Source organism: Ranitomeya imitator, chromosome 2 (genome assembly GCF_032444005.1).
Source record: "Ranitomeya imitator isolate aRanImi1 chromosome 2, aRanImi1.pri, whole genome shotgun sequence".
Lineage (NCBI taxonomy): Eukaryota > Metazoa > Chordata > Amphibia > Anura > Dendrobatidae > Ranitomeya > Ranitomeya imitator.
In genome coordinates this window covers 49,130,299-49,157,941 of record NC_091283.1, presented here as the reverse complement: position 1 = coordinate 49,157,941, position 27,643 = coordinate 49,130,299, and the positions used below count along the sequence as shown (strand labels likewise).

At 43.3% G+C, this 27,643-nt stretch overlaps 1 protein-coding gene across 1 annotated transcript in view; it reads right to left on the bottom strand.

Annotated features, from left to right (window-relative positions):
• LOC138661769 (cytochrome P450 2G1-like) overlaps positions 1-23,599 on the bottom strand; it is a 74,951-nt gene extending 51,352 nt beyond the window's left edge. The window contains exons 1-3 of the mRNA XM_069746673.1: positions 23,369-23,599; positions 18,166-18,328; positions 1,056-1,205 (exon numbers count right to left, since the gene is read on the bottom strand). Coding sequence (XP_069602774.1) covers positions 1,056-1,205; positions 18,166-18,328; positions 23,369-23,548 — 493 coding nt within the window. The 5' untranslated portion in view covers positions 23,549-23,599. The remainder of the gene's footprint in view (positions 1-1,055; positions 1,206-18,165; positions 18,329-23,368) is intronic.
• Positions 23,600-27,643: the final 4,044 nt, after the last annotated feature.

The window sequence follows — 27,643 nt, the reverse complement described above, 5'->3', positions numbered from 1 at the left end:
GTTGACTTGGTTACGGGCTCGGTCAGCTGACCGGGTCATGTGACCGGAAAACACGATCCTTGAGCGCTGCTCTCATCATCAGGCGACAACATGCCAGGGACGCGCCGCTACCCATTACCCATTACATTTGGGTAATTTTAGCCACCATATAATAGACGCTACACACAATACCGGCTATCTCCTGACGAAGATGCGGTGACAGCGAAACGCGCGTCGAGGTGAATCCTTGTGACTATTATCCTCACATTGCGATGGCCGCAGGTAATTTATATATTCATTCCAATTAATTATGCTTGATGAGTTTGAGCCTATTGGTGCAGGACTTACGGTATAATATTACATCAGGCATATCAATGTTGGGTGGCCTTTTTTGATTAACACCTTATGTGATATTTGCTATATTACATTACATAAATATATTTATGGTTATTAATATCTCTGTAGATCAGCATTGTTCGGATATATGGGTCACAGACTCTAGTGTTTGTGTTGCAAGTTACTTCAGGCCATGAGCAGCAGAGCTGTGTTATCTACCTCCGTGGTACATTACATGTATGTGGTTATTTATAGTTATATTTATATTGCATTCATGTTATTTATGGAATTTTCGTGTGTAAAGAGGATCATAGTAAATTTTTATAAAGAGGAATCGTTTTGGTGGTACACTTCCGTGCTTTTGGGAATCTGCTCCCTGCGCTAGCTGTCAGACCAATGAGGGTTGAGCGCAGTGAACATACGTTGTACACACTGGAGGTGGGCAGTTGGGGGGAACTCATAATATGTCAGGAACTGTGCATGCTTGGCCAGCTGATTGGTCAGTGGGAGGACAGAATGGAATAATGCCAGGGAGTGCCTGCTTCAAAAGACGAAACCTTATTATTTTTTGATTGGAGTATTATTTTTCAGTAAATGTAACTTACAAAACTATTTATTTTTACCTTTTCTGCTGAGTTTTTTATGGTGTTATCACCCTTTAAGTTGTCAAATTCTGAATTGATGGTCCAGGTTGAGAGATGCTGGTTCATAACCAGTGAAATATATGATTATTCACCCACCTTTATCCTTCATAAATTTCTCGGTGAGACATTTGGCCTCTTCTTGGATTCTTTCTTCAATGCTTCTTTTTCCCATTCCAAAATTTCTCAAAGTTGTTAAGGAAAATCGACGAAGGATTTTCCACCTTTCTCCATTGCTTGCAATGACCCCTGTAAGTTCAATCATTTGGTTAAATAGTTTCTAAATCTAGATTGTGGAAGTTTCTATTCTAAGTCTTTATGTGCACAGTAGACATCATTATAGTAGAGCTGCTTGAGTTTAAAAGGCCAGTTTTCTTGGTTTCAAATCTCCATTTTACAATCTACTGTGTCCAACCGATAACCATGCTCTGACAAATATAACAAGCAATACACACCTGTCAGGTCAACATCAGCAAGACGTACACTGTGAGCACAATTGTTCTCCAATTTGTATTTTTCATGATTATTTTTTTTTTATTATTATTATTATTATTATTATTATTATTGAAAGACTGTAGTGTTGTTGGTTAATAAACCTGAAACCTTAATACCATTTTTACTCGAGCAAAAGCCAACCCGAGTATAAGCCGAGGCACCTAATTTTGCCATGAAAAACTGGGTAAGCTTATTGACTCAAGTATAAGCTGGGTATGCATTGTCCCCCTCATCCTTGTCCTGGTATGCGTGGCTCCCCCAGCCCTCTTGTTGTATTCATGGCTCCCCCTTCACTGTCCTGGTATGCATGGCTCCCCTTCGCTGTCCTGGTATTCATGGCTCCCCCGGCCCTCTCCTTGTATTCATGGCTCCCCATCACTGTCCTGGTATGCATGGCTCCCCCCGTCGCTGTCCTGGTATGCATGGCTCCCCCCGTCGCTGTCCTGGTATGCATGGCTCCCCCCGTTGCTGTCCTGGTATGCATGGCTCCCCCCTCCCGACCGGGTATGCATGGCTCCCCCCTTCGCTGTCCTTGTATGTATGGCTCCCCCCTCCCGACCTGGTATGCATGGTTCCAATTACAAAAAGAAGAAAAAAAAACATCCTACTCAACTCTCTGCACACTCTGCATCTCTTTGGTTCCGGCATCCAGCAGCTCTTCCTGTGCTGGGCAATCATGTGGCCCCGCTCATTAGTGTAATGAACACGCCTATGGGAGTGGAGATGCATGCAAATTCATTACCCTGATGAGCAGGGCCACATGATCTCTCGGCACAGGAAGAGCTGCTGGACGCCGGAACCAAAGAGATACAGGGCTTGCAGGGAGGTGAGTAGGATGTCTTCTGGAAGCTGGTGGCTGCGGGTGTCACTGTGCATGCTATAAGAGAAATTAATATTAATTTATCTTTAGCAGCGGGTATAGTGAGAGCCACAGCCGCCTGCTCCTGCCTCACCTGCTCCTGCCTCACCCGCTGCTCCACTGCTCCCCTCACCCACCGGCCCTCTGGGACAAGTGACTCGTGTATAAGCCGAGGGGGCGTTTTCAACACTAAAAAGTGCTGAAAAACTCAGCTTATACATAAGTAAATACGGTAATTAAGAATGTAAAAATGAGATTGTGTCTCCTTAGGATAATACAGGTCCTTCTCAAAAAATTAGCATATAGTGTTAAATTTCATTATTTACCATAATGTAATGATTACAATTAAACTTTCATATATTATAGATTCATTATCCACCAACTGAAATTTGTCAGGTCTTTTATTGTTTTAATACTGATGATTTTGGCATACAACTCCTGATAACCCAAAAAACCTGTCTCAATAAATTAGCATATTTCACCCATCCAATCAAATAAAAGTGTTTTTTAATAACAAACAAAAAAAACATCAAATAATAATGTTCAGTTATGCGCTCAATACTTGGTCGGGAATCCTTTGGCAGAAATGACTGCTTCAATGCGGCGTGGCATGGAGGCAATCAGCCTGTGACACTGCTGAGATGTTATGGAGGCCCAGGATGCTTCAATAGCGGCCTTAAGCTCAACCAGAGTGTTGGGTCTTGCGTCTCTCAACTTTCTCTTCACAATATCCCACAGATTCTCTATGGGGTTCAGGTCAGGAGAGTTGGCAGGCCAATTGAGCACAGTAATACCATGGTCAGTAAACCATTTACCAGTGGTTTTGGCACTGTGAGCAGGTGCCAGGTCATGCTGAAAAAATGAAATCTTCATCACCATAAAGCATTGACCCTGCCCTTGATGAAACACAGTGGACCAACACCAGCAGCTGACATGGCACCCCACACCATCACTGACTGTGGGTACTTGACACTGGACTTCAGGCATTTTGGCATTTCCTTCTCCCCAGTCTTCCTCCAGACTCTGGCACCTTGATTTCCGAATGACATGCAAAATTTGCTTTCATCAGAAAAAAGTACTTGGGACCACTTAGCAACAGTCCAGTGCTGCTTCTCTGTAGCCCAGGTCAGGCGCTTCTGCCGCTGTTTATGGTTCAAAAGTGGCTTTACCTGGGGAATGCGGCACCTGTAGCCCATTTCCTGCACACGCCTGTGCACGGTGGCTCTGGATGTTTCCACACCAGACTCAGTCCACTGCTTCCTCAGGTTCCCCAAGGTCTGGAATCGGTCCTTCTCCACAATCTTCCTCAGGATCCGGTCTCCTCTTCTCGTTGTACAGCGTTTTCTGCCACATTGTTTCCTTCCAACAGACTTACCATTGAGGTGCCTTGATACAGCACTCTGGGAACAGCCTATTTGTTGAGAAATTTCTTTCTGGGTCTTACCCTCTTGCTTGAGGGTGTCAATGATGGCCTTCTTGACATCTGTCAGGTCGCTAGTCTTACCCATGATGGGGGTTTTGAGTAATGAACCCGGCAGGGAGTTTATATAAGCCTCAGGTATCTTTTGCATGTGTTTAGAGTTAATTAGTTGATTCAGAAGATTAGGGTAATAGGTCGTTTAGAGAACCTTTTCTTGATATGCTAATTTATTGAGACAGGTTTTTTGGGTTATCAGGAGTTGTATGCCAAAATCATCAGTATTAAAACAATAAAAGACCTGACAAATTTCAGTTGGTGGATAATGAATCTATAATATATGAAAGTTTAATTGTAATCATTACATTATGGTAAATAATGAAATTTAACACTATATGCTAATTTTTTGAGAAGGACCTGTATCTGTGTGCAGAATTATCGAACAACTATTAGTGTGCAGAATTATTGTGTATTTTCATCTGCTAACATGAAAATAATAATTAAGTATCTCACAATGTACAAAAATACAGTTCTGATATTTCAAGAAAACTCTCAGTGACCAATATAGCCACTAGTGTTGAGCGATACCTTCCGATATTTGAAAGTATCGGTATCGGATTGTATCGGCCGATATCCGAAAAATATTGGATATCGCCGATACCCGATACCAATACAAGTCAATGGGACACAAATATTGAAATGTATCCTGGAATGGTTCCCAGGTCCTGAAGGAGAGGAAACTCTCCTTCAGGCCCTGGGATCCATATTCATGTAAAAAATAAAGCTGCACCGCTTTAAGAGAATGGGGTTCCTGCCAGTCCATCACAGCCTGTAGTTTGGCAGAATCCATAGCCAATCCCTGGGTGGAGATGATATAGCCTAGGAAAGGTAGGGACTCCTTCTCAAACACACACTTCTCCAACTTGGCATAGAGGGAGTTTGCCCATAGGAGGTCGAAGACTTTGCAAACATCTCTCCGGCGGGAGTCAATATCTGGAGAGTAGATGAGAATATCATCCAGATAGACTACGACCGAGGTGGAGAGCATATCCCGGAAGATGTCGTTCACAAAGTCTGGGGCATTACAGAGCCCGAAGGGCATCAGCAGATATTCATAGTGCCCATCCCTGGTGTTAAAAGCCGTCTTCCATTCGTCCCCCTCACGGATGCGAATCAGGTTGTAAGCACCCCGCAGATCTAATTTTGTAAATACCCTTGCTCTCCGAAGCCTATCAAAGAGCTCAGATATCAGGGGCAAAGGATACTTATTCTTAACGGTGATGGCGTTAAGACCCCTGTAATCTATGCATGGACGTAGTTCCCCATTCTTCTTCTGCACGAAGAAGAACCCAGCCCCTGCAGGTGACACTGAATTCCTAATGAATCCTCTTGCCAAATTTTCCTTGATGTACTTTGACATTGCCTCTGTCTCCGGGAGAGATAACGGCTAGACTCGACCCCGGGGAGGCTCAGCACCAGTCAAGAGGTCAATAGGACAGTCATAGGGGCGGTGAGGCGGAAGGGTCTCTGCAGCTCTTTTGGAGAACACGTCTGCATAGGACCAATACTTCTTGGGGAGAGAGGATAGATCTGCGGGTACCTCAGTAATAGCAACCTGAACACATTCCCTCTGACATCTACCCCCACAAGATTCACCCCATCCCAAAATTCTGCCTGTGGACCACTCAATATGAGGAGAGTGGTACCGTAGCCAAGGCATCCACAACAGGACCTCGTCAATTCCCTCAGGAATGACAAGCAGAGATATAATCTCCTAATGAGATGGCGACATGGACAGAGTGAAAGGGATGGTCTGGTGTGTTATCTGTGAGGGCAGTGTCGACACATTTACCACTCGTACGGTCACTGGTTGAGCTAACATTACCAGGGGAATTGCGTGACGTTGGGCGAAGGCAAATGACATAAGATTGCCCTCCGCCCCAGAATCCACGCAGAGCTCTACCGAGTGGGAAAATGAGTCTATAGTAATTGTCCCCTTATAGGACAATTTGGAGGCAAATGTTGCCGTGTCTAGTGTACCTCCACCTACTACCACTAGACGCTGACGTTTCCTTGACCGCTGGGAACATCTGATGGCAAGATGTCCTGACTGCTGGCAAACATGACAAACCTGGAGTGCACGAGCAGTCCGGGACTTAGATCCTGCTCGTGACACTACCATAGGCTCATGGGACTCAGGGGCCTGGACTGGAGATTCCAAAGGTTTGGCGAAGGTAGGAGCCAGCTGAAACCTCTGCCTACACTGGGATCGCTCTAACCTCCGCTCGTGAAAACGGAGGTCAATACGAGTGGCCACTGCTATTAACTCCTCCAGTGTGGCTGGAATCTCCCTAGTGGCCAGAGCATCCTTCACGTGGTCAGCCAGCCCCCCTCCAAAATATCTGAATAAGGGCTTTATCCGACCACTCCAGCTCAGATGCTAGTTTGTGAAAATGGACTGCAAAATGGCTGACCAGTTGGAGCGCCGTATCATGGGTGACACGAGGTCCTAAAAAGACCTGTTTCAGAGTGCTCAGAAACAATGGAGCATTCTGCACCACATGATCGCCATGCTCCCACAGCGGCGTAGCCCACTCCAACGCCCTGTCCGACAGGAGAGACACAATAAATCCCACCTTAGACCGCTCTGTGGGGAAACGTGCGGCCAGAAGCTCGAGATGTATATAGCACTGACTCACGAAACCCCTACAAGATTTACTATCACCAGAAAAATTTTCTGGCAGCGGGAGGGGAGATAGAGTCGGAACAGGGATGGCAGTAGACAAGGTTGCTGCTGCCACGCTAGCAGCCTGAACAGCAACTGCGGTTACATCCACAGCTGAGGTTGTGCGCTCAAGAGCCGCCAACCTACCCTTCAGCTGCTGGATATACCGCAAAGATTGCTGCTTGTCCGTCATTACTAGCCAGACCCTGGTGCTAGTATTATGTTAGGGCTAGCGGAATGCACCAAATAATTAAATAGATACAATAAGGTGCCTTCGCAGCCCGGGGTCCACCGTGCAGATATGGAACCTGTTGCTAAGTATTGACGGACTATATGGCGGTACAATGAGGATACACACATGGGTTAACTTCACCCTGTATGAAGTAAGCGATCCCTGTTAAGTCACAGGGTTGCGGTACCGCACAGAGAGCGCAAGCAAGGAGCCACAGAACTCTATCCCAGGACACAGGATTAGAGTTAGTGTAGACCTCTTGCGATCGACACCACAATTGGGGTATCAGAGTAACTAATATGCACAGAAGTGCATGCTGTGCCACACTAGCGGATGCCACAAACCACCCAGATTTTGGTAAGGTAAGCGCTCTAATAGCGCACGGCGCTGCACTGGCGGTCAGAGCAGTTAGACGCTGTTTCGTGCATTAAAGCTGTGAGTTCAGCCGGGCGCTAGATTGCAGCCATACACCTTATGCGAACAGTCATACACAAGGGATGGGTTTTTTAAGGAAAGACTTGCACTCATCAACACACACACGATAACAATTGTACACTAGCGCATAGCCGTGCGGTCATGCGAAGCTTATATAGCTGCAGCACGTTCAGGACCTTCCAATAAAGGACCAATGGGAAGCTGCCACAGAAGTTTAGCACCTTCAGGACCTTCCAATAAAGGACCAATGGGATCTGCTGCAGTATCTGAGCATGTGACCCCTGACCTCCAATGGGAGGTCATCCCGTGGGCATGCTCAGAAAGGGAAAATCTGGACTTAGTCCCAGAAAGACCTGCTCGCTGCTGAACATTGCTGGCTACAAGAACAGAGCCTGGAAGGGCAGTAGTAACCAGTTGTCCAGTATTAGCCTGAGCTAGATGCTGGGACCAACGTCTCTGCTGAGCAGACTCCACTGCGGCTGGAGAAAAATGGGTGACCGCAGCGGAGATTGTTCGAGATTCCCCCTGTGCAGAAGCAGGAACCTGACAGATGCCACCTTTTTAAAATTTTGTAAGAATTTTCCTGAGGAAAGATCCATCTGGAGAAGCCTCTTGCATGTGTCAGGATTTTAGCTATTTGAGTTTCTGTGATGTTAATATTGAGTTCCAATTCCTAAAAGTGAATAAAGGAGGGTTTTGATTTCTCCGATGGAGTGTTCAGTTGCCAATAAATGCGGGATATATTCTTCATTTTTGGGTGAGGAGCTTTAGCTAAAATATCGAGCCACGACAGTTTAGGTTTAGTTGGGAACTTTGGTCTAAATTGGTTAAGGGTTCTTTTAATATGTTGTGTTTGAAGAAAATTGTTTGGGTGGTTTAGTGATGTTGTAGGTCAGGTCCCCCCATAAAGAATTTAATTATTATAGTAACTGTTTAAAGGTTCATTCAGTAGTGAGGAACAGAGCCCATATGGGTCTCGAAAATCGGGGTCAAGCAGGAAAGGGATGGTGCAAATGGGAGCGAGTATAGAGGGAAAGGTGTCTGTGGGAAGCTCGTTGTTCACAAGGTGTCTGATTTGGAGAGTAGTTAAGGTCACATTATCCAGTCTAAGATGAGAAGGGGGTCTGGCTAGCGAAAGCTCCCAGGCTCGAGTTCATAAAAGGCGCCCTCTGCTGGTTGTCCTAATATGAACTCGAGCCTGGGAGCTTTCTAGGAAAATTCCCACGATCTAGGAACAACCAGCAGAGGGCGCCTCACCGCAAATGAAGGTAAATATAGGTAATTGACCTACTTTACCTTCATTCTCCGGGGTTTTGCAGCCACGAACAACGTTGCATTAGCAAAGCTTGTGGCTGCAAAATATTTTAACCCCTTCAGATGGATTTACATCGTTGGACTTTACAGATCTGCGGAAGGTAAGGATATTGTTGGTTTATTATGTTATTTTTGTTACAGAACGAGGGTCTTCAGTGATTGGTTGAATAAAATATTACAGCAACCTTTGTTTTTATTTGATTAAAATAATTTTTAATAATGTGTTTGTGTATTTTTTTAACCCTTTACTAGTATTGGATTAATAATGGATAGGTGTCATAATTGACGCCTCTCCATTATTAATTTGGCTTAATGTCACCTTACAATAGCAAGGTGGCATTAACCCTTCATTACCCCATATCCCACCGCTACACGGGAATGGGAAGAGAGTGGCCAAGTGCCAGAATAGGCGCATCTTCCAGATGTGCCTTTTCTGGGGTAGCTGGGGGCAGGTGTTTTTAGCTAGGGGGGGGCAATAACCGTGGACCCTCTCCAGGCTATTAATATCTGCCCTCAGTCACTGGCTTTACTACTCTGGTGGAGAAAATTGCGCGGGAGCCCACGCCAATTTTTTCCGCCATTTAACTCTTTAATTTAGTAGATTGAACGGCCAAATTTTGCACATACACACTACTAACATTAGTAGTGTGGAATATGCAAAAAATAGGGGGGTATGACATGGTTTACTGTATGTAAACCATGTCTCAAATCATGTCGGGTTTAGGAAGGAGAGAGCAAAAGCCGGTAATTGAATTACCGGCTTTAAAGCTATCTCGCGCTGGAAGAAATATATTATATATATATATATATATATATATATATATATATGTGTTTCACTGACATATATATATATATATATATATACCTATTCTATGTGTACACATTTATTCTACTTATTCTTCTGTAAGCTGTCAGTGTGATTTTACTGTACACTGCACTGAATTGCCGGCTTTTCTCTCTAACACTGCTGCGTATTTCTCGCAAGTCACACTGCTGGTCCGTGTGTGATCCGTATTTTTCAGGCTTCCATAGAATTTCATTGGCGTATTTCTTGCACAATACGGTGACAAACGCAGCATGCTGCAATTTTCTACGGCCGTAGAAAGCCGTATAATACGGATCAGTAAAATATGGCAGATAGGAGCAGGGGCATAGAGAATAATTGTGCCGTTTGTTTTGCGAGTTTTACGGACGTATTTTCTGCACTCATACGTCCGTAAAACTCGCAAGTGTGACGGCGGCCTTAATGTGGTTTACAAACCTCTTCTCATTACGTTTCCTAAGAAGGGAAGTCATGAGTTTACTGCCTCTATTACCATGGAGGTAGAACTTCTGTTTGCATCTCATGTAGATTTTAGCTGATTGTATATTTATGAGGTTTTTTATGGATTGACGTAGTTTAACCAACTTGGATTGGATGTTATCGCTACAGGATCTTTTGTGTATCTTCTCAAAAGCATTAATTTGGTGTAAGATAGATAGAGTTTGCTTTATTCTTTCTTTTTTGACAAAAGACCCCAGGGAGATGAGCTCCCCTCTCATAACAGCCTTATGGGCTTCCCAAACCATGGGGGCGGAGGACCCGAGCATGTATTATCCTGGAAAAAGTTCTCGAGAGTGTCTGTTAGCTTAGATACGTGCTGGCTAGAATCCAGCAGGGTCTCATTTAGAGTCCATGATTTCGTAATCTTAGGGAGAGACGAGATGCTCATCTCCTGGAAAATAGGTGCATGGTCTGACAATAGTATGTTATCAATTGTTGCTGACTTTATGAGATGGAGACAAGACGCTTGGGTTAGAAGGTAGTCAGTTCTATGATAGGTATTGTGTAGGGGCGAATAAAAGGTGTAGTCCTTGGTGGTGGGATATAAGGTCCTCCATGGATCTAATAAATTTAAGGACTGTAGAGAAAGATGGAGCCTTCTCAGGGCTTTTTGAGAGATAGATGTCTTTCCAGACGAAGTGTCAAGGGACGGGTTAAGAGGAACATTGAAATCTCCACCTACCACCACAACACATTTTGCAAACAATTTCAGGATATTTAAAGTTTTGCATAGCCATCCCACTTGATTAGTATTGGGGGCGTATAAGTTACACAGAGTTATTTTGGTATTGGCCAAAAGGCCTTTAATCATAACAAATCTCCCATCGGCATCCGTCAAAGAGTCTATTAGAACAAAGGGAACATTTCTTTTTATAATTATACTCACTCCTCTGGAAGCTGAGGAACCCGTGCTATGGTATCCAAACAGAAATTGAGATCGGGACATGTCAGGAACCCTTCCTTTTTTGAAGTGAGTTTCCTGTAGGAGAGCAATGCTAGCTTTTTTAGAATTTAACACTAGGACTACTGGACTCGTGACCCCGCCTAGAACTACTGAAAGGAGTCATTTTGACTCCTTGCTTGTTTTCGTTTATTTTTAGAGTTTCATTTGTGGTTATTTATTAATAATTATATTTTTTGTAATGTATTATTTTTGTGAGATCCAACAGTAATGCTTTTGATTGTTTTTTTTTCTGCTTTTCTTATTTTTCTACAGAAAATAACAATAATTATAATAGACGTTTTTCAAACATTTTTTTTTATTCAAGTGCACACATATAAACAACAACTGAAGAACAAAAAGCAGAGAAAATGTAGGTTGAGGAGCATAAAAATGAAAATATGGCGCAGAATTCACCTTCTAAACATTTGGTGTTTCGCATTTTAGGCATTGCCTTTGATTTATGGCAGTACATTGCCCACACAAAGACTTACCACAAGTCTTACAATTGCCGACAGATCTATATTTCTTGCACTTTTCTTTGATCTGGCAAAATTTTGTTTGAACCATCACTTCTGAACATGTAGAAACTTGGGACGTGGAACCCTTTTCTCTATCTGTGACATAAGGACCACTCAACTCTCTCACAAGCGTTTGCAAAAATGCCTTGCGTGACATTTTTTGGTGGGTAATCTCCTTGAATATTATACATGCATTTATACCCGCAAAGTCTAAGGCATTTTCAAATGCATGAACAGGCCATCTCCTTGTGGATGTTCGTGTGGTATATTTTCGTGCCATCTGATCCACTACATCTACTCCATATTTTGTTTCATTGTAAAACTTTACCGTTTCTGGAGTTTTTTTAGCGGAATCAGACGCAACAACAACATCTGGATGGACGGAACTCAAAATGACAACATTTTTGTTGGGCTTTCCTTGATATACTGTAAGTGTAAAATTGTCTTCATTTCTAAACACTTTAGTGTGGTACAATTCCTCTTTCATGGATTTTATTTCTTTAGGCACTTCTCGCCTTATCTTATTCAGTGTTCCCACGATGGTTGTTCCTTTGCTTTTTAGCTGTTTAGCTAATTTTAATGAAGTAAAATAATTATCGGTTGTAACATTGCGACCTTTTTTCAAAAACGGGTCCAATAACTTCATTACCACATGGTCAGCTAAACGGTCCTCAGCACGGCGTGTGTCATCTTTGCCTAGATAAGGGAAGCCATTTGCCAGATATTTGCTCTCCTTATCAACAGCTAGCCAATATTTGTGGCCATATTTATCTGGTTTGGAAGGCATGTACTGCGTGAATGGACACCTAGTTTTGCTTGGGAAAAGTTGCTCATCCACCGTTATGTATGGGCCAGGTTTGTAACACGCAATACAATTTTCAATAAACCTGTCCCACACAGTAGAAAATAGAGCAAACTTGTCCGTTTGCAGTCTCTCCGATCGAGTAGATTTCTCATCAAATCTGAGAAACCTCATAATTTCAACAAAGCGGTCCCTAGACATTGTCGCTTTGCAAAACGGTATTCCCCAGTCATTACACCAAATACTGCTAATCGAGTGACGGTTCGTGCCAGATATTCCACGAGCATAGAATATCGCAATGAATGCATCTAGCTCCTCATCAGATTAAACTGTAAATTATTGTTCCTGCATGCTTCTGCAAGCGTACAGTTCTTTATATGTGTCAATATATATGAATCAAAAAATAAACGCCATGCGCTCAAAGGACTATCGATAATGATATTTCTTCTGGCGTATCCTGTAGGGCCAGGTGCTTCTCGAAGAATATTTTGGCTGTCACGCCTACCAGGCAAGTGTTGTCCAATTTCAACAGGTTTCCATTGAATACCATCCGCTGAAACTAGTATTCCTTCAGATTCGCCTTCTCTGGTGTTTGTTGTTGCATTACCTTCGCCGCCATCGTTATCTGTTGTTCTTTCATTTCTGGGACGTTTTGCTGATTTTTTCTGTCCACGACCAGGAGGATGGTCACGAGGCAACATAACTGCATGAGCCCGATCCCCAGTTGATGTGCTTGGAATATCTGGAAAAAAGTTGATGAATATTTAGAATTTTTGTTTTGTAAGGGTCCGTGCACACTGGCTGGATTAGCGGCGGAATATCCGACCGGATATTCTCACCACAATCCGGCCCGTACCTGCCCGCTCAGGTACAGAGCGGAGTTTCATACCTGAAGCTCCGCTCCGAACCCCGGGCTGGAGCCGCTGTCTGGGACGGAGCCATGCTCGCGCGTAAGCAAGCGCTGCTCTGTCCCTGACAGCGGCTCCAGCCCGGGGTTCGGAGCGGAGCTTCAGGCATGAGCGGGCAGGTACGGCCTGTATTGCGGCAAGAATATCCAGATGGCTATTCAGCCAGAATTCTGCTAGTGTGCACAGGCCCTAACTCAGTGTGTGGAAGAACAAATAAATACACATAACTACTTACCTTCTGGATTTGTTCCTTCTGAGTCTTCAGATTCACTTGATATGTTCTGAGGAATGAAATCTTCATCACTGTCAGAATCAAATACATGTTCCTGCAATTCGGATTCCGATTCATCCTCCGGTATGGATTGCAAAGTAGCCAGAATATCCTGAGGCTTTATCAAACGTCTTCTCTCCATATGCCTCACAAATTCCATAATTCTATATAGTTCCCTGCTGAAAAATAGAAATGAAATGAAAACTAAAAGAAATAATAACTGTTCTGCCACCTTCAAAAGTAGGTGGGCTGAATCAGTTGACAGACAGCTAAACTATTTCATAACAATTCATACCTGTATGAGTCTTCAGAGCTCGTATGTCTGTGTCTGTTCTCTTTGTCTCTTCAGCTGAACTGAAAGTAAAGTTACTATCCAGAATACTGTCTCCTGCTAGGACCTTAGAAAAACACCACCCTTCATTAGCATAAGATAAGAGCCTAGAGTAAACAAGCTATTTTGTTCAGCATTACACAGTAATACAAGCAGGTAAAACACAAGGAAAATGTGAAAAGTTGACATGTAAATTGAACTACATCTATATGAACATCAGGGTAAATAAGACAGAGTGAAAAAATTATGCACAAAACTTTATAAAGACACAAAAGAGAATGGTAAAACCAAAAACACTCAGTTTGAAAAAATGTTTGCAGTAATCCGCAAGTGCTAGTAAAAGATGTAAATAACAGGGTATTTGGTTGATACGTTTTTTGCAAAAAATGTATACTAAGCTGCTCTACCAATCTTCACGGTATACCCATATCAGAGCAGTCCTAACTAATGTATGCAATCCCTATCTGATGTATTTAAAAACCTGATCATCTGTACATTACCTGTGTGAACAGGGTTCAGAGAGGAAAAATCCATGTGTGCATACAGGGTAGAACAGCTTTTGTGCAGCTAGCCCAAGAGGAGTGGTGGAACTCCCCAGTCTTGTAGACACAAGAGAACAATTATGGAAATAGGAACACATGGGCTACCTGCACAGAGAACAAGTCTGTAAGAACATGTTCACACACCACCAAGGAACCTGAAGACACAAAAGAGAATGGTAAAACCAAAAACACTCAGTTTGAAAAAATGTTTGCAGTAATCCGCAAGTGCTAGTAAAAGATGTAAATAACAGGGTATTTGGTTGATACGTTTTTTGCAAAAAATGTATACTAAGCTGCTCTACCAATCTTCACGGTATACCCATATCAGAGCAGTCCTAACTAATGTATGCAATCCCTATCTGATGTATTTAAAAAAAAAAAGGTTTCTTGGTGGTGTGTGAACATGTTCTTACAGACTTGTTCTCTGTGCAGGTAGCCCATGTGTTCCTGTTTACAAAACTTTATAGCAACAGTTAGTGACAAAAGGACCTCAAAATATAGTAGGGAGTCAAAATGACTCCCTTCAGTAGTTCTTGGTAAATTTTGAAAAAAACGCGCAAATTTTTTACCAAAATTATTTATTCTCACAAAATCTTTTTTCACATCATATTTGAGGAAAAGTCACCGAGTTCCAAGCCGGAATTCTGAAAAATGTAGTCACAGAAGAGAAATAAAAAACGAAAGGAGTCAAAATGACTCCATCAGTAGTTCTAGTGTTAAAAGTCTCAGAATTTGACCTCTTTTGTTTGGAGAACGTAACCCTTTAACATTGAAAGAACAAACCACTATAGTGGCGGATGGATTAATAGTAGTCATAATTATAACAGTGGGCAGAAATAGATCTCTGAGTCTGTGGACTGAACCAATCAAACATCCCAGTAAACCAGAGCAACAACAAAAACAAAAGGGAAAAATGGTATACAAATATAAACAAGTAAACTACCCATCTGCCGCAGAAGCGGTGGCTGGGAATACCTACCATAGCAGATAGGATGGACACACTCCGACGCGCGAGTGGCAATATAACATTAGAAAATCTGTATTCGTTAAACATCTACAACTGATATACAGTGAAGACTATCTATGCATTTAAGAAAGGCAACGGCGATAGAGATCTTTCATCGAAAGGTTCCGTTTAGACCCAGGATGCTGTTCATGGAGGGGGTTTCTTTTTAGCACTAGATCTCCCCTGTCTGGGCGACGCAAGCCTTTTAACTGGGGTCCATTCTCCTTGATCTCCAGTGATAGTTTTCAATGGATGAGGGGCACCTGGATCCATATCTAGGGGGAGCCAAGAAGGGACCTCAATTTCGGTCAAGTTGAATGTATCCCAGACTTTGGGGAGATCTTCCGGGCACCTAACAACCACTTGTTTGCCTCCACCATGTATGGCTAATCCAAAAGGAAAGAGCCACTTGTATAGAATTTTTTTCAAGCGTAATGTATCTAGCAGTGGTTTTAGAATTCTTCGTTTCATCAGGGTCGATGGAGCAAGGTCTTGGTATAGTTGAATGGGTGAGTTTTCACAAGTGAGCGATTTGTTATCTCTGGAGGCCGCCAGAATTGCAGAAGTGTCCAGGAAGCTCAGCAAACCGCAGATAACATCTCTAGGTGGGTCAGAGGATTTTGGCTTAGGCCTGAGTGATCTGTGTACTCTTTCAATAATGACCTGGTTGCTTTTTTCTCTTGGCCGGAGCATAGCAAATATCTCTCTGGTGGCTTTTTCCAGAATCTCTTGGGAGACACTTTCAGGTAGACCTTTGATCCTGATATTCTTCCTGCGGCTTCGGTTCTCCTGGTCTTCCAAAGCAAGAGCTGCATTATTTAGTTGCATTCTGTGGTAGTCCAGGTGGTCTTTCATATTGTTTGAATGATTAATAAGCAAAGCCTGTGAAGCTTCCAAAGATTCCACTCTGTTGCTTATATGTGAACGGTCAGCCCTCATACCTGCTATTTCAGCAATTAGAGGCTTCATAGCTTGAGCCAGAGACTTTTTGAGGAAGGATCTAGACAGTTTTCCCGCGTTGGCTTGAGGAAAGTCACTGCCTGAGGCCTCATCACTCATAGTAACATAGTAACATAGTAACATAGTTAGTAAGATCGAGTCAGTTTCTTCAGCCAAGTCATCTGTGGCAATGCCTGAGTGAGGGTTTTTTGTAGTGGCTCTAGTCGCTGCCTTCTGCTTAAGAAATTTCTCCATTTCCCCTTGTTTACCCTGATACAGGGCTGATATTAAGCTCTTGGGGCGTACCTTTCCTGTCTTCTTCACCATTATAATTTTATGGGATGCAAGATGAAAGCTCCTTCTATCGCCACTCGCGCCCAGGAATGCAGTTTATGATAGCATGTTTGTGGCGTGTATTTCAATCCGGAATCTAAAATGACAGACCATTATATGTAGGTATTCTAGGAGATGTATGTCAGATGCACTGGGGCTATTTGTAGCATTGCCCTTAAATATCTCTTTATTAGCTGCAAACAGACTGCAGTCTAAGGTGAGCAGCGTCTGAGGTGGGTAGCGCCTGCCTTTTATAGTTTCTTATGCAATCCAAGCCAGCGGGGAGCAGTGCAGGATTTGGGGTTCTGCTCCTCACTATGAGATGTTCTCGGCATCTCCCGCCATCTCAGGGACCCAAGATAGAGGAGAGAGGAGAGCAGGGAGGCGGGGTCTTCCTCTATACAGCTTCAGGGAGCTACTCACTGTGAATATCGCCAAGATGGCGCCGGCCGCGTGTGGACACCGAGGTGGTCGGGGCCTCGCCTGCCGCCCGTCTACCGTTCCGCTTCTCTCAGCCCGCCGGGAAATGTGGGAGCCCCCACCAGTCTCGTCCGACACCAGCCAGATCACAGGCCCCCACCGTCCAAGAGCTACGAGCAGGTACCTTGCGCCACGGGTCACCGGTCTGTTGCCGCTGCTCGGCCGTCACGCGGCCCTCTGGTCTCCCTCACCGCTCCCTCAGGACACCACACAGCGGCACCAGCAGCCGGCTGAGCTAGGGGGAGAGGTGGAAGGCGCAACCCCGGCATCTTGGGTCAAAGCCGAGGGCCCACCAAGCCCCCATGCGTGTCGGCGTCCCAGCATTCCCGTCTCTCAGCCGGTATGAAGGCTTCCTGGGCTGCCACAGAGGGACGCTGATGTCAAGCAGGGGGTCCTATAAAATTTTCACCCAAAAATCCTTATTAAGAGGCAATAAAATGTGGCTGGGAGCAGGAGATCTTGCAAAGCACGTCTGACCTCGTTCTGTCTCAGGCCACGCCCCCGAAGATGTCGTTTTTTTACCGGTAACATGTTTATTTATATTCGGCTTTTTGATGGAGTGTTATTCCACTTGTTGTTCAGCGGTATGATGATAAAACATTGCTTTTGTGCCTTTTTTTGTTTTTTATTGGGTTCACTAAAGGGGTTAACTAGTGGGACAGCTTTACAGGTCGGGTCATTACAGACGTGGCGATGCTAAATATGTGTACTTTTATTGTTTTTTTATTTACATAAAGAAATATATTTATAGGAAAATTTTTTATTTTTTTCTATATTTAGGAATTTAAAAAAATATATTTTTACAGATGCTAATATTTTTTTTTACTTTTTACATTGTCCCAGGATGGGACATCACTATATAAAGTCAGATCGCTGATCTAACACTTTGCACTGCACTGTATCTGATCAGCGATCTGACAAGAAGTGAAGGAGGCTTGCCGATGCCTGCTCTCAACAGGCACTAAGAAGCCACCTCCCTGCGTACCCGGAAGGACCCCGTGGCCATCTTGGAGCCGGGGGTCTGAAAGGAGAACATCAGGACAACTCGATGCTTCTCTATGCCTCTGCCGGCACCAGAACACTGCAATCTTGTTTGACCGCAGTGTTCCGGGGGTTAAAGTGCCAGGTATGAGCTGTGAGAATCAGCTGACACCAGGCTGCTATCGGCAACATACCACCCGTGTGTGCGGACGATCGCCGATGATGTGCTATCCTGTCCATGGTCAGACGGGCCAAAGGGTACATGAATGGGATAGTATGGCAGATGGCAAAAAGGGGTTAATATCATAATAAAGTATCATATTTTTGCTATTATACTAATTTACTTAAACTTACCAAAATCTTTAGACAACAGGTCTCCTCCTCCTATGTCTCCCTTGTTACTAAATGCGTCACTGCAGTCCACCAATGCTTCCTTCACGGCATCATACCCAATCAGTACTATGGTCCGAAGGTTTGAAAAATAGATGGTATAGACAGGTCCATACGTCTCACTTAGCTAGAGAGATATGAAAATCTTAAAATCTGGCGAATTTATCTTCAAAACAAGTAATATATACTGTAGGCAAAAACTGTATATTTACTATCTAAGGCTGGTTTCCCCCTTCGTTGGGCACAGCTGCGGAGGGCTACGCTCATTTCTACGCTGCGCGACGGCAACAAAATGCAATATGTTGCGTTTGATGCAGTTCGGTGCAGCGTCAAAACGATGCATGCGTAGGCATCCGCATACATTCGCATGGCCTGCGTCCCCAGTGTTAAAGATTGGTACGCAGGACGCCTGCCGTGGTAGGCAGATATGAATGGAATAGGTGCGGCAGTGGGCGGGGCTTAACGGAGGAACAACGCAGCCCTCCGCAGCTCTGCCCAACGCAAGAGTGAAGCCAGCCTAAAAATGTAAAAAATGCTGAGATCTCTAAAGTAAAGATGTAATTGCTACACAGACGTATATAAATATTTAGAATTGAGAGTTCTCAGTGGTTGATACCTTTTAATGGCTAACTGGATACAGGAAAGATGTATATCTTGGTACCGTGTTAGCCAGTGGATAGATATCAGTTAGCCATTAAAAGGTATCAACCACTGAGGACTCTCAATTCTATATATTTTTCTATCCACTGGCTAACATGGTACCAAGATATATATCTTTCCTGTACACAGACGTATACATTTCTGAGTTTATAGTAGGAATCCCATAGTAGGTGCCAAATTTATTAGCTTCTGAGAAGAGCAGAATGTACAAAGAGCTTCTCACTGGAGGAGCCAGAATGTGCTTGGATTGCATTTAGCCAATTAAGGGCAAAATGTAATACTTCATTTCTCCTGTGGAGGTGCTGCAGGCACATTAAACACTTGTTGCTGGGTTGTTACACAGATCACTGAAAATTGCTGATGGTACATAGTGGCAGGCATACTTTATCATCAGCTTATTATACAGGATTCTAATAAAAGTACACAGTCCTAAGTACTTTTAATTTTTGGCAGTGAAACTAATGTTATAATGTATAAATTCTAGGTTCCTCAAAGTAGCCACCTTTTGCTTTGATTACTGCTTTGCACACTCTTGGCATTCTCTTGATGAGCTTCCAGAGGTAGTCACCGGGAATGGTTTTCACTTCACAGGTGTGCCCTGTCAGGTTTAATAAGTGGTGAATACACAGCTGGTTGTCCTACTGAATAGACTGTTAGAATTTGTATCATGGCAAGAAAAAAGCAGCTAAGTAAAGAAAAACGAGAGACCATCATTAAATTAAGAAATGAAGGTTAGTCAGTCCGAAAAATTGTGAAAACTTTGAAAGTGTCCCCAAGCGCAGTGGCAAAAACCATCAAGCGCTACAAAGAAACTGGCTCACAAGAGGACCGCCCGTTGTGAATTCTGTGGCAGAGCTCCCTCCTGTGGTCACAAGTGGTACTGCGGCTTCTGAGTTTCCTTCCTCAGGTGATGTGGTGAAGTCGTTAGGTGCTGCTCTATTTAACTCCACCTAGTGCTTTGCTCCTGGCCTCCAGTCAATGTTCTAGTATTGGTCTTGCTTCCTCCTGGATCGTTCCTGTGGCCTGTCTGCTCTGCATAAGCTAAGTTTTGCTTGTGTTATTTTTGTTTGCTATTTTTTCTGTCCAGCTTGCTTAATTGGTTTTTCTGCTTGCTGGAAGCTCTGGGACGCAGAGGGTGCACCTCCGTACCGTTAGTCGGTGCGGAGGGTCTTTTTGCCCCCTCTGCGTGGTTGCTTGTAGGGTTTTGTGTTGACCGCAAAGTTATCTTTCCTATCTTCGGTCTGTTCAGTAAGTTGGGCCTCACTTTGCTAAATCTATTTCATCTCTGCGTTTGTATTTTCATCTCTACTCACAGTCATTATATGTGGGGGGCTGCCTTTTCCTTTGGGGTATTTCTCTGAGGCAAGGTAGGCTTATTTTTCTATCTTAGGCCTAGCTAATTTCTCAGGCTGTGCCGAGTTGCATAGGGAGCGTTAGGCGCAATCCACGGCTGCCTCTAGTGTGGTTGGATAGGATTAGGGATTGCGGTCAGCAGAGTTCCCACGTCTCAGAGCTCGTCCTATGTCTTTTGGTTATTGTCAGGCCACTTTGTGTGCTCTGAACTTCAAGGTCCATTGTGGTTCTGAATTACCTAATCATAACAACCGCCCCAGGAAAGGAAGACCAAGAGTCACCTCTGCTTCTGAGGATAAGTTTATCTAATCCTATCCTGTGCGATACATTCTGCTAAGCCGTGTATCTAATCCTATCTTGTGCGATGCAGTCTGCTGAGCCGTGTATCTAATTATATCCTTTGTGTTACTGTCTGCTGAGCCGTGTATCTAATCCTATCCTATGCTACTGACTGCTGAGCTGTGTATCTAATCCTATCCTGTGTGATACTGTCTGCTGATCTGTGTATCTAATCATGTCCTGTGTGATACTGGGCTGTGTATCTAATCCTATCCTGTGTGATACAGTCTGCTGAGCCATGTATCTACTCTTATCCTGTGTGTTACTGTCTTGTAAGCCATGTATCCAATCCTATCCTGTGTGATACAGTCTGCTGAGCGGTGTATCTTATCCAATCCTGTGTGATATTGTCTGCTGAGCTGTGTATCTAATCCTATCCTGTCTGACGCTGGGCTGTGTATCTAATCCTATCCTGTGTGATGCTGGGCTCCCCCTGCAGTCGTTGTCCGCACGGTAATAAATGATGTTATTTCCAGCTTTATAGAAGGATGATAACACCATAGAAATTATAAGAATAATAGGCCTCAGTTACCACAACTGTCTACAAGGAAAACCATTTCTCATAGCAACCAATTACAGCTCAGACTCTTATAAACAGCTCTGGTGAAATGAAAGATGCTTAGTGATTGGTTGCTATGTGGAGTGGGCGTGGCTGATACACACTCAGATGCTTAGTGATTGGTTGCTGATACACACACACACACACTCATTTTTATGTATATAGATTGTAATTTTTTTATAATTTTTTTATCTTACACAGTGTCACATCTTTTTGGACTTAGGGTTTGAGGTTGTCTATCTTTCAATAATCATCATAATATCTCCCTTTTTAAGTATTTATCAGTCCAATATAAGAAGTAGGGGCATCAAATACCCCTCTTTATCTCTTTCACACTGTAAGTTTGACAGGAGAGTACAGGTTGCTGTTTATGGCCATCTATATATTCAACTGAGCAAGAGGGACAAACTGTGAAAAATTAGCCAATATGACAGTAATTTTATAGAGTAACATAATAACATAGTAACTTAGTTAGAAAGGCCGAAAAAAGACATTTGTCCATCCAGTTCAGCCTATATTCCAGCAGAATAAATCCCTAGATCTACGTCCTTCAGAAGAACCTAATAACTGTAAGATACAATATTGTTACACTCCAGGAAGACAACCAGGCCTCTCTTGAACCCCTTGACTGTATTCCATCACCACCTCCTCAGACAAGGAATTCCAGATTCTCACTGTCCTAATCGTAGAGAATCCTCGTCTATGTTGGCGGAAAAACCTTCTCTCCTCCAGACACAGAGAATGCCCCCTTGTGACCGTCACCTTCCTTGGTGTAAACAGGTCCTTGGAAAGATATTTGTATTGTCCCCTTATATACTTATACATGGTTATTAGATCGCCCCTCAGTCGTCTTTTTTCTAGACTAAATAATCCTAATTTTGCCAATCTCTCTAGGTATTGTAGTTCCCCATCCCCTTTATTAATTTTGTTGCCCTCCTTTGTACTCGCTCTAGATCAATTATATTCTTCTTCAGCACTGGTGCCCAAAACTGTACACAGTGCTCCATGTGCGGTCTAACCAGGGATTTGTACAGAGGCAGTATAATGTTCTCATCGTGTGTATCCAGACCTCTTTTAATGCACCCCATGATCCTGTTTTGTCTTGGCAGCCGCAGCTTGGCACTGGCTGCTCCAGGTAGTTTATCATTAACTAGGATCCCCAAATCTTTCTCCATGTCAGATTTACCCAGTGGTTTCCCGTTCAGTGTGTAATGGTGATATTGATTCCTTCTTCCCATGTGTATAACCAACATTTAACATTGTTAAACCGCATCTGCCACCTCTCAGCCCAAGTTTCCAAATTATCTAGATCTATCTGTAGCAGAATACTATCTTCTCTTGTATTAACTGCTTTACATAGTTTTGTATCATCTGCAAATATCGATATTTTACTGTGTAAACCTTCTTCCAGATCATTAATAAATATGTTGAAGAGAATAGGTCCAAAAACCAACCCCTGCGGTACCCCACTGGTCACAGCTGCCCATTTAGAGAATTTACCATTTATAGCCACCCTCTGCTTTCTAGTTACTTACCCATTTACACACATTCTCCCCCAGACCCATCATTCTCATGTTGTATACCAACCTCTTGTATGGCACGGTATCAAATGCTTTGGAAAACTCAAGATATACCACGTCCAATGACTCACCTTGGTGCAGTCTATAGCTTAACTCTTCATAAAAACTGATTAGATTGGTTTGACAGGAGCGATTCCTTATAAACGCATGCTGATATGGAGTTAAACAGTTATTCTCCTTGAGATAATCCAGAATAACATCCCTCAGAAACCCTTCAAATATTTTACCAAAAATAGAGGTTAGACTTACAGGTCTATAATTTCCAGGTTCACTTTTAGAGCTATTTTTGAATATTGGCACCACATTTGCTATGCGCCAGTCCTGCGGAACAGACCCTGTCGCTATAGAGTCCCTAGATATAAGAAATAATGGTTTGTCTATTACATTACTTAGTTCTCGTAGTTCTCGTGGGTGTATCTCATCCGGATATTTATCTATTTTAATCTTATTTAGTCGGTTTCATACCTCTTCTTGGGTTAGATTGGGGACCCTTAATGTAGGGTTTTCTTTGTCTCTCGGCATTTCACCTAGAGTACTCACATTCCCTAAGGTTTCCTTTATCTATCACAGGATTATGATGGAACTACTGTTACTTTCACATCACAGTTATAGTAAGAATCACAATACTGTATAACCAGTTCCGTATGAAAGTAAGATTACAAATAAGTGTTCTTACCTTAATTAATGACTGTGGCATTTCTGTAGTGCTGATCTGAAGGATATTCCCCAAGCCGGGCAGAGGGGTAGGTCCTGGTGGCAGGTCCTTCTGTTTGACCCTACCCCACCATTTCATGAGATAAATAAGGAGAGTGACTCCAGTAGCCAGGAGAATTGTTGCTGAGATAGTCAGAGCCATCTTGAGCCTCAGCCCCTACAGCTCCGTCTGTTCTGTATCCTTGTGTATTTATATTCGCGCAAGTACAAGCCAGTGTTCCAACATGTAATCAATAAACACAAGTTGGACGAGTGTAAAGTGCAGAGTTACAGTTGTTGCACAATACTTCTGCTCTCAGTGCTTACTCAGTCTCAGCTTGGCCTGAAGTCAGAGTTAGTGATCGGCAGGCCTCATTTTGGTGAGCAGAATCAATTGGTTTCAATCACAAAAAAGAGTTGACTCTTTTGGATACTAAATTGATCCACATTAAATATGCATTCACAAGCAGAAAAGCACATATTTATGGAAAATCCTCACAGTGTGACACAGTGAAAACCGAGGATTGATTTAATTGGTAGTGCCGTAGCTGTTTTCATTCTGACCCAATGTCAGACATGACAGATCACCAGTGAGGCCAAATCAGGAGGTTACGCCCGACATTTTACAAGCGTGCTTGGAGACAACGGACACCTCACACATATTCTGTGAGCAAGTCACTTTTATCTGATGTAATTCAGCAAGAGGCAATATTTTATACTATTTACAACAAATGTAACTCTCAATGTAATTCATGTAGCCCCCACCATCACCCAGGATCACACTGACCTTTATTCTCTCACGTACCCAGAGCATGTTGTGGCTGACTATTGAGTACATACATGATAAGAAAAGTAGTCTCCTTGAAGAGGAGACCATCAGACTACTGCATCAACAGATTCTAGTAACTCTAGTAATTAAAGGCAAAAAGCACTTAAAGGCAAACTATTAACCCTTCTATATCAATTTCCCCCTTTTGTAAATGGTATAACCTCTGCCACCGGGTCAGCTGATGTCCACAAAGGAGCTACTGTCTCATGGGTCTAGTACCCATAAGGGGGCTTTCTACCTGCTTCGCCCATCCACCCTCAGTGTGGACACTCACTTCCTCAGTCAGCAGTGGTCTTCCGGGGTCTATGATACACTATGGATTACACAGCCTTAGATTACTTCCTTAAACATACACTCTTCCATAGCTTAGGTAATACATATATTAGCGCTTTTATGGCTACATAAAACAATAAGCAAAGCAACAAAATTTGCATACAAGTCTGTAAAATTCCAAAAATAATCCATCCCGCTAGGCCGCTAAGCCAATTGGCTGGATTAAAAAGGAGTCTCTATATTGTATTAGTCTCATTAAGAAACCTAAGGGACCTGGAAAATCTGAGTCCAAGTCTCATTGTGTATGCGGTGTGGTGTTACTACCTTCCTTGACTCCTTGGGTAAGGCTAAGTACAGCATAGTCCTTGCAGATACTGGGCTGTGTGTACAGATCCAACAGTCCAGCAGTTTTTGTCCTTCCGCGTCTTTTATAAGAAAAGCAAGATGTTGAATGAGTTTATATAACTAAGGAGAACTATGAGTCCAAAAAATTGCCAAAAAGTAATCTTAAATAGATTTTATTGAGAAAAATATACACAAAACAATAGGAACATGTACCATATATGTAAGATCGTGTGACAAATCCGTGAGTACATCAAATGAACCAGAGATCACGGACCAGGACACTGCTGGGTGTGTACCAAACATAAGTATCAATGCAAAAGTGTGCGACTAATATACTGTCATCAAGTATATCCAACTGTAGATAGGCTGTGGCAATTCAACAACAAAATATAACTTGCATGCTCAATGCCGGTAATGTTACCACATGCCTGTCAACAGATAAAGTGCAAATATACAGTGGGGCAAAAAAGTATTTAGTCAGTCAGCAATAGTGCAAGTTCCACCACATAAAAAGATGAGAGGCGTCTGTAATTTACATCATAGGTAGACCTCAACTATGGGAGACAAACTGAGAAAAAAAAATCCAGAAAATCACATTGTCTGTTTTTTTATCATTTTTTTTTGCATATTATGGTGGAAAATAAGTATTTGGTCACAAACAAACAATCAAGATTTCTGGCTCTCACAGACCTGTAACTTCTTCTTTAAGAGTCTCCTCTTCCCTCCACTCATTACCTGTAGTAATGGCACCTGTTTAAACTTGTTATCAGTATAAAAAGACACCTGTGCACACCCTCAAACAGTCTGACTCCAAACTCCACTATGGTGAAGACCAAAGAGCTGTCAAAGGACACCAGAAACAAAATTGTAGCCCTGCACCAGGCTGGGAAGACTGAATCTGCAATGGCCAACCAGCTTGGAGTGAAGAAATCAACAGTGGGAGCAATAATTAGAAAATGGAAGACATACAAGACCACTGATAATCTCCCTCGATCTGGGGCTCCACGCAAAATCCCACCCCGTGGGGTCAGAATGATCACAAGAACGGTGAGCAAAAATCCCAGAACCACGCGGGGGGACCTAGTGAATGAACTGCAGAGAGCAGGCACCAATGTAACAAGGCCTACCATAAGTAACACACTACGCCACCATGGACTCAGATCCTGCAGTGCCAGACGTGTCCCACTGCTTAAGCCAGTACATGTCCGGGCCCGTCTGAAGCTTGCTAGAGAGCATTTGGATGATCCAGAGGAGTTTTGGGAGAATGTCCTATGGTCTGATGAAACCAAACTGGAACTGTTTGGTAGAAACACAACTTGTCGTGTTTGGAGGAAAAAGAATACTGAGTTGCATCCATCAAACACCATACCTACTGTAAAGCATGGTGGTGGAAACATCATGCTTTGGGGCTGTTTCTCTGCAAAGGGGCCAGGACGACTGATTCGGGTACATGAAAGAATGAATGGGGCCATGTATCGTGAGATTTTGAGTGCAAACCTCCTTCCATCAGCAAGGGCATTGAAGATGAAACGTGGCTGGGTCTTTCAACATGACAATGATCCAAAGCACACCGCCATGGCAACGAAGGAGTGGCTTCGTATGAAGCATTTCAAGGTCCTGGAGTGGCCTAGCCAGTCTCCAGATCTCAACCCTATAGAAAACCTTTGGAGGGAGTTGAAAGTCCGTGTTGCCAAGCGAAAAGCCAAAAACATCACTGCTCTAGAGGAGATCTGCATGGAGGAATGGGCCAACATACCAACAACAGTGTGTGGCAACCTTGTGAAGACTTACAGAAAACGTTTGACCTCTGTCATTGCCAACAAAGGATATATTACAAAGTATTGAGATGAAATTTTGTTTCTGACCAAATACTTATTTTCCACCATAATATGCAAATAAATTGTTAAAAAAACAGACAATGTGATATTCTGGATTTTTTTTTCTCAGTTTGTCTCCCATAGTTGAGGTCTACCTATGATGTAAATTACAGACGCCTCTCATCTTTTTAAGTGGTGGAACTTGCACTATTGCTGACTGACTAAATACTTTTTTGCCCCACTGTACGTGCAGGATAAAGTTTAATTACCCATTTTTAGTGCGGCAGGTCCTGTCCCGGTCTTGGTAAGCTACCCCAACGCGCGTTTCGCGTCTGGTGAATCCCTTGAGCACGCAAGTTATGTTTTGTAGTTGTACTCCCAGGGCCTGTATGACTTCCCTCATTATTTCTCCCGTGAAGTGTATGCCCCTATCGCTTTCTATGGTTTCTGGGACACCATACCTGCAGATCAGTTCTTTCATCAGTTTGTCTGCAGTTGTTTTTGCATCTGCACATTTTACCAGATAGGCTTCCAGCCAACCAGAGAAGAGATCTACACATACTAGGACATTTTTCACACACTCCTACCTTGGGTAGCTATATGTAGCCAGTCTGCAGTCTCTGAAACAGGTAGAGAGGCCTTAGGGATTTTTACTGTTTTACCTGAGTTGTGCTGTGCACAGATGAGGCATGACTGTATGAGCTTTGCGGCTGCGTAACTGTAACCAGGAGCGATCCAGAAGGCATCTACCATGGACACATATGACATTTTGAGGTGTGAATGGGGCAATGTGTTGCTTGCGCCATGATTGGGAGCAGGGATCTTGGTATATACAATTTATCCTTATTATCCCATACTCTTTCCGAGTTCAGCTCAGCTCCCATTCTCCCACAGTGTTCCTTCTCTGTTTGGGCAACTGGAGGGATTTCAGGACATCTAGGCTCAGTGTGGCTGGAATACTCTGACTCCCCGCCACTGTCCACTGCTCCCTAGG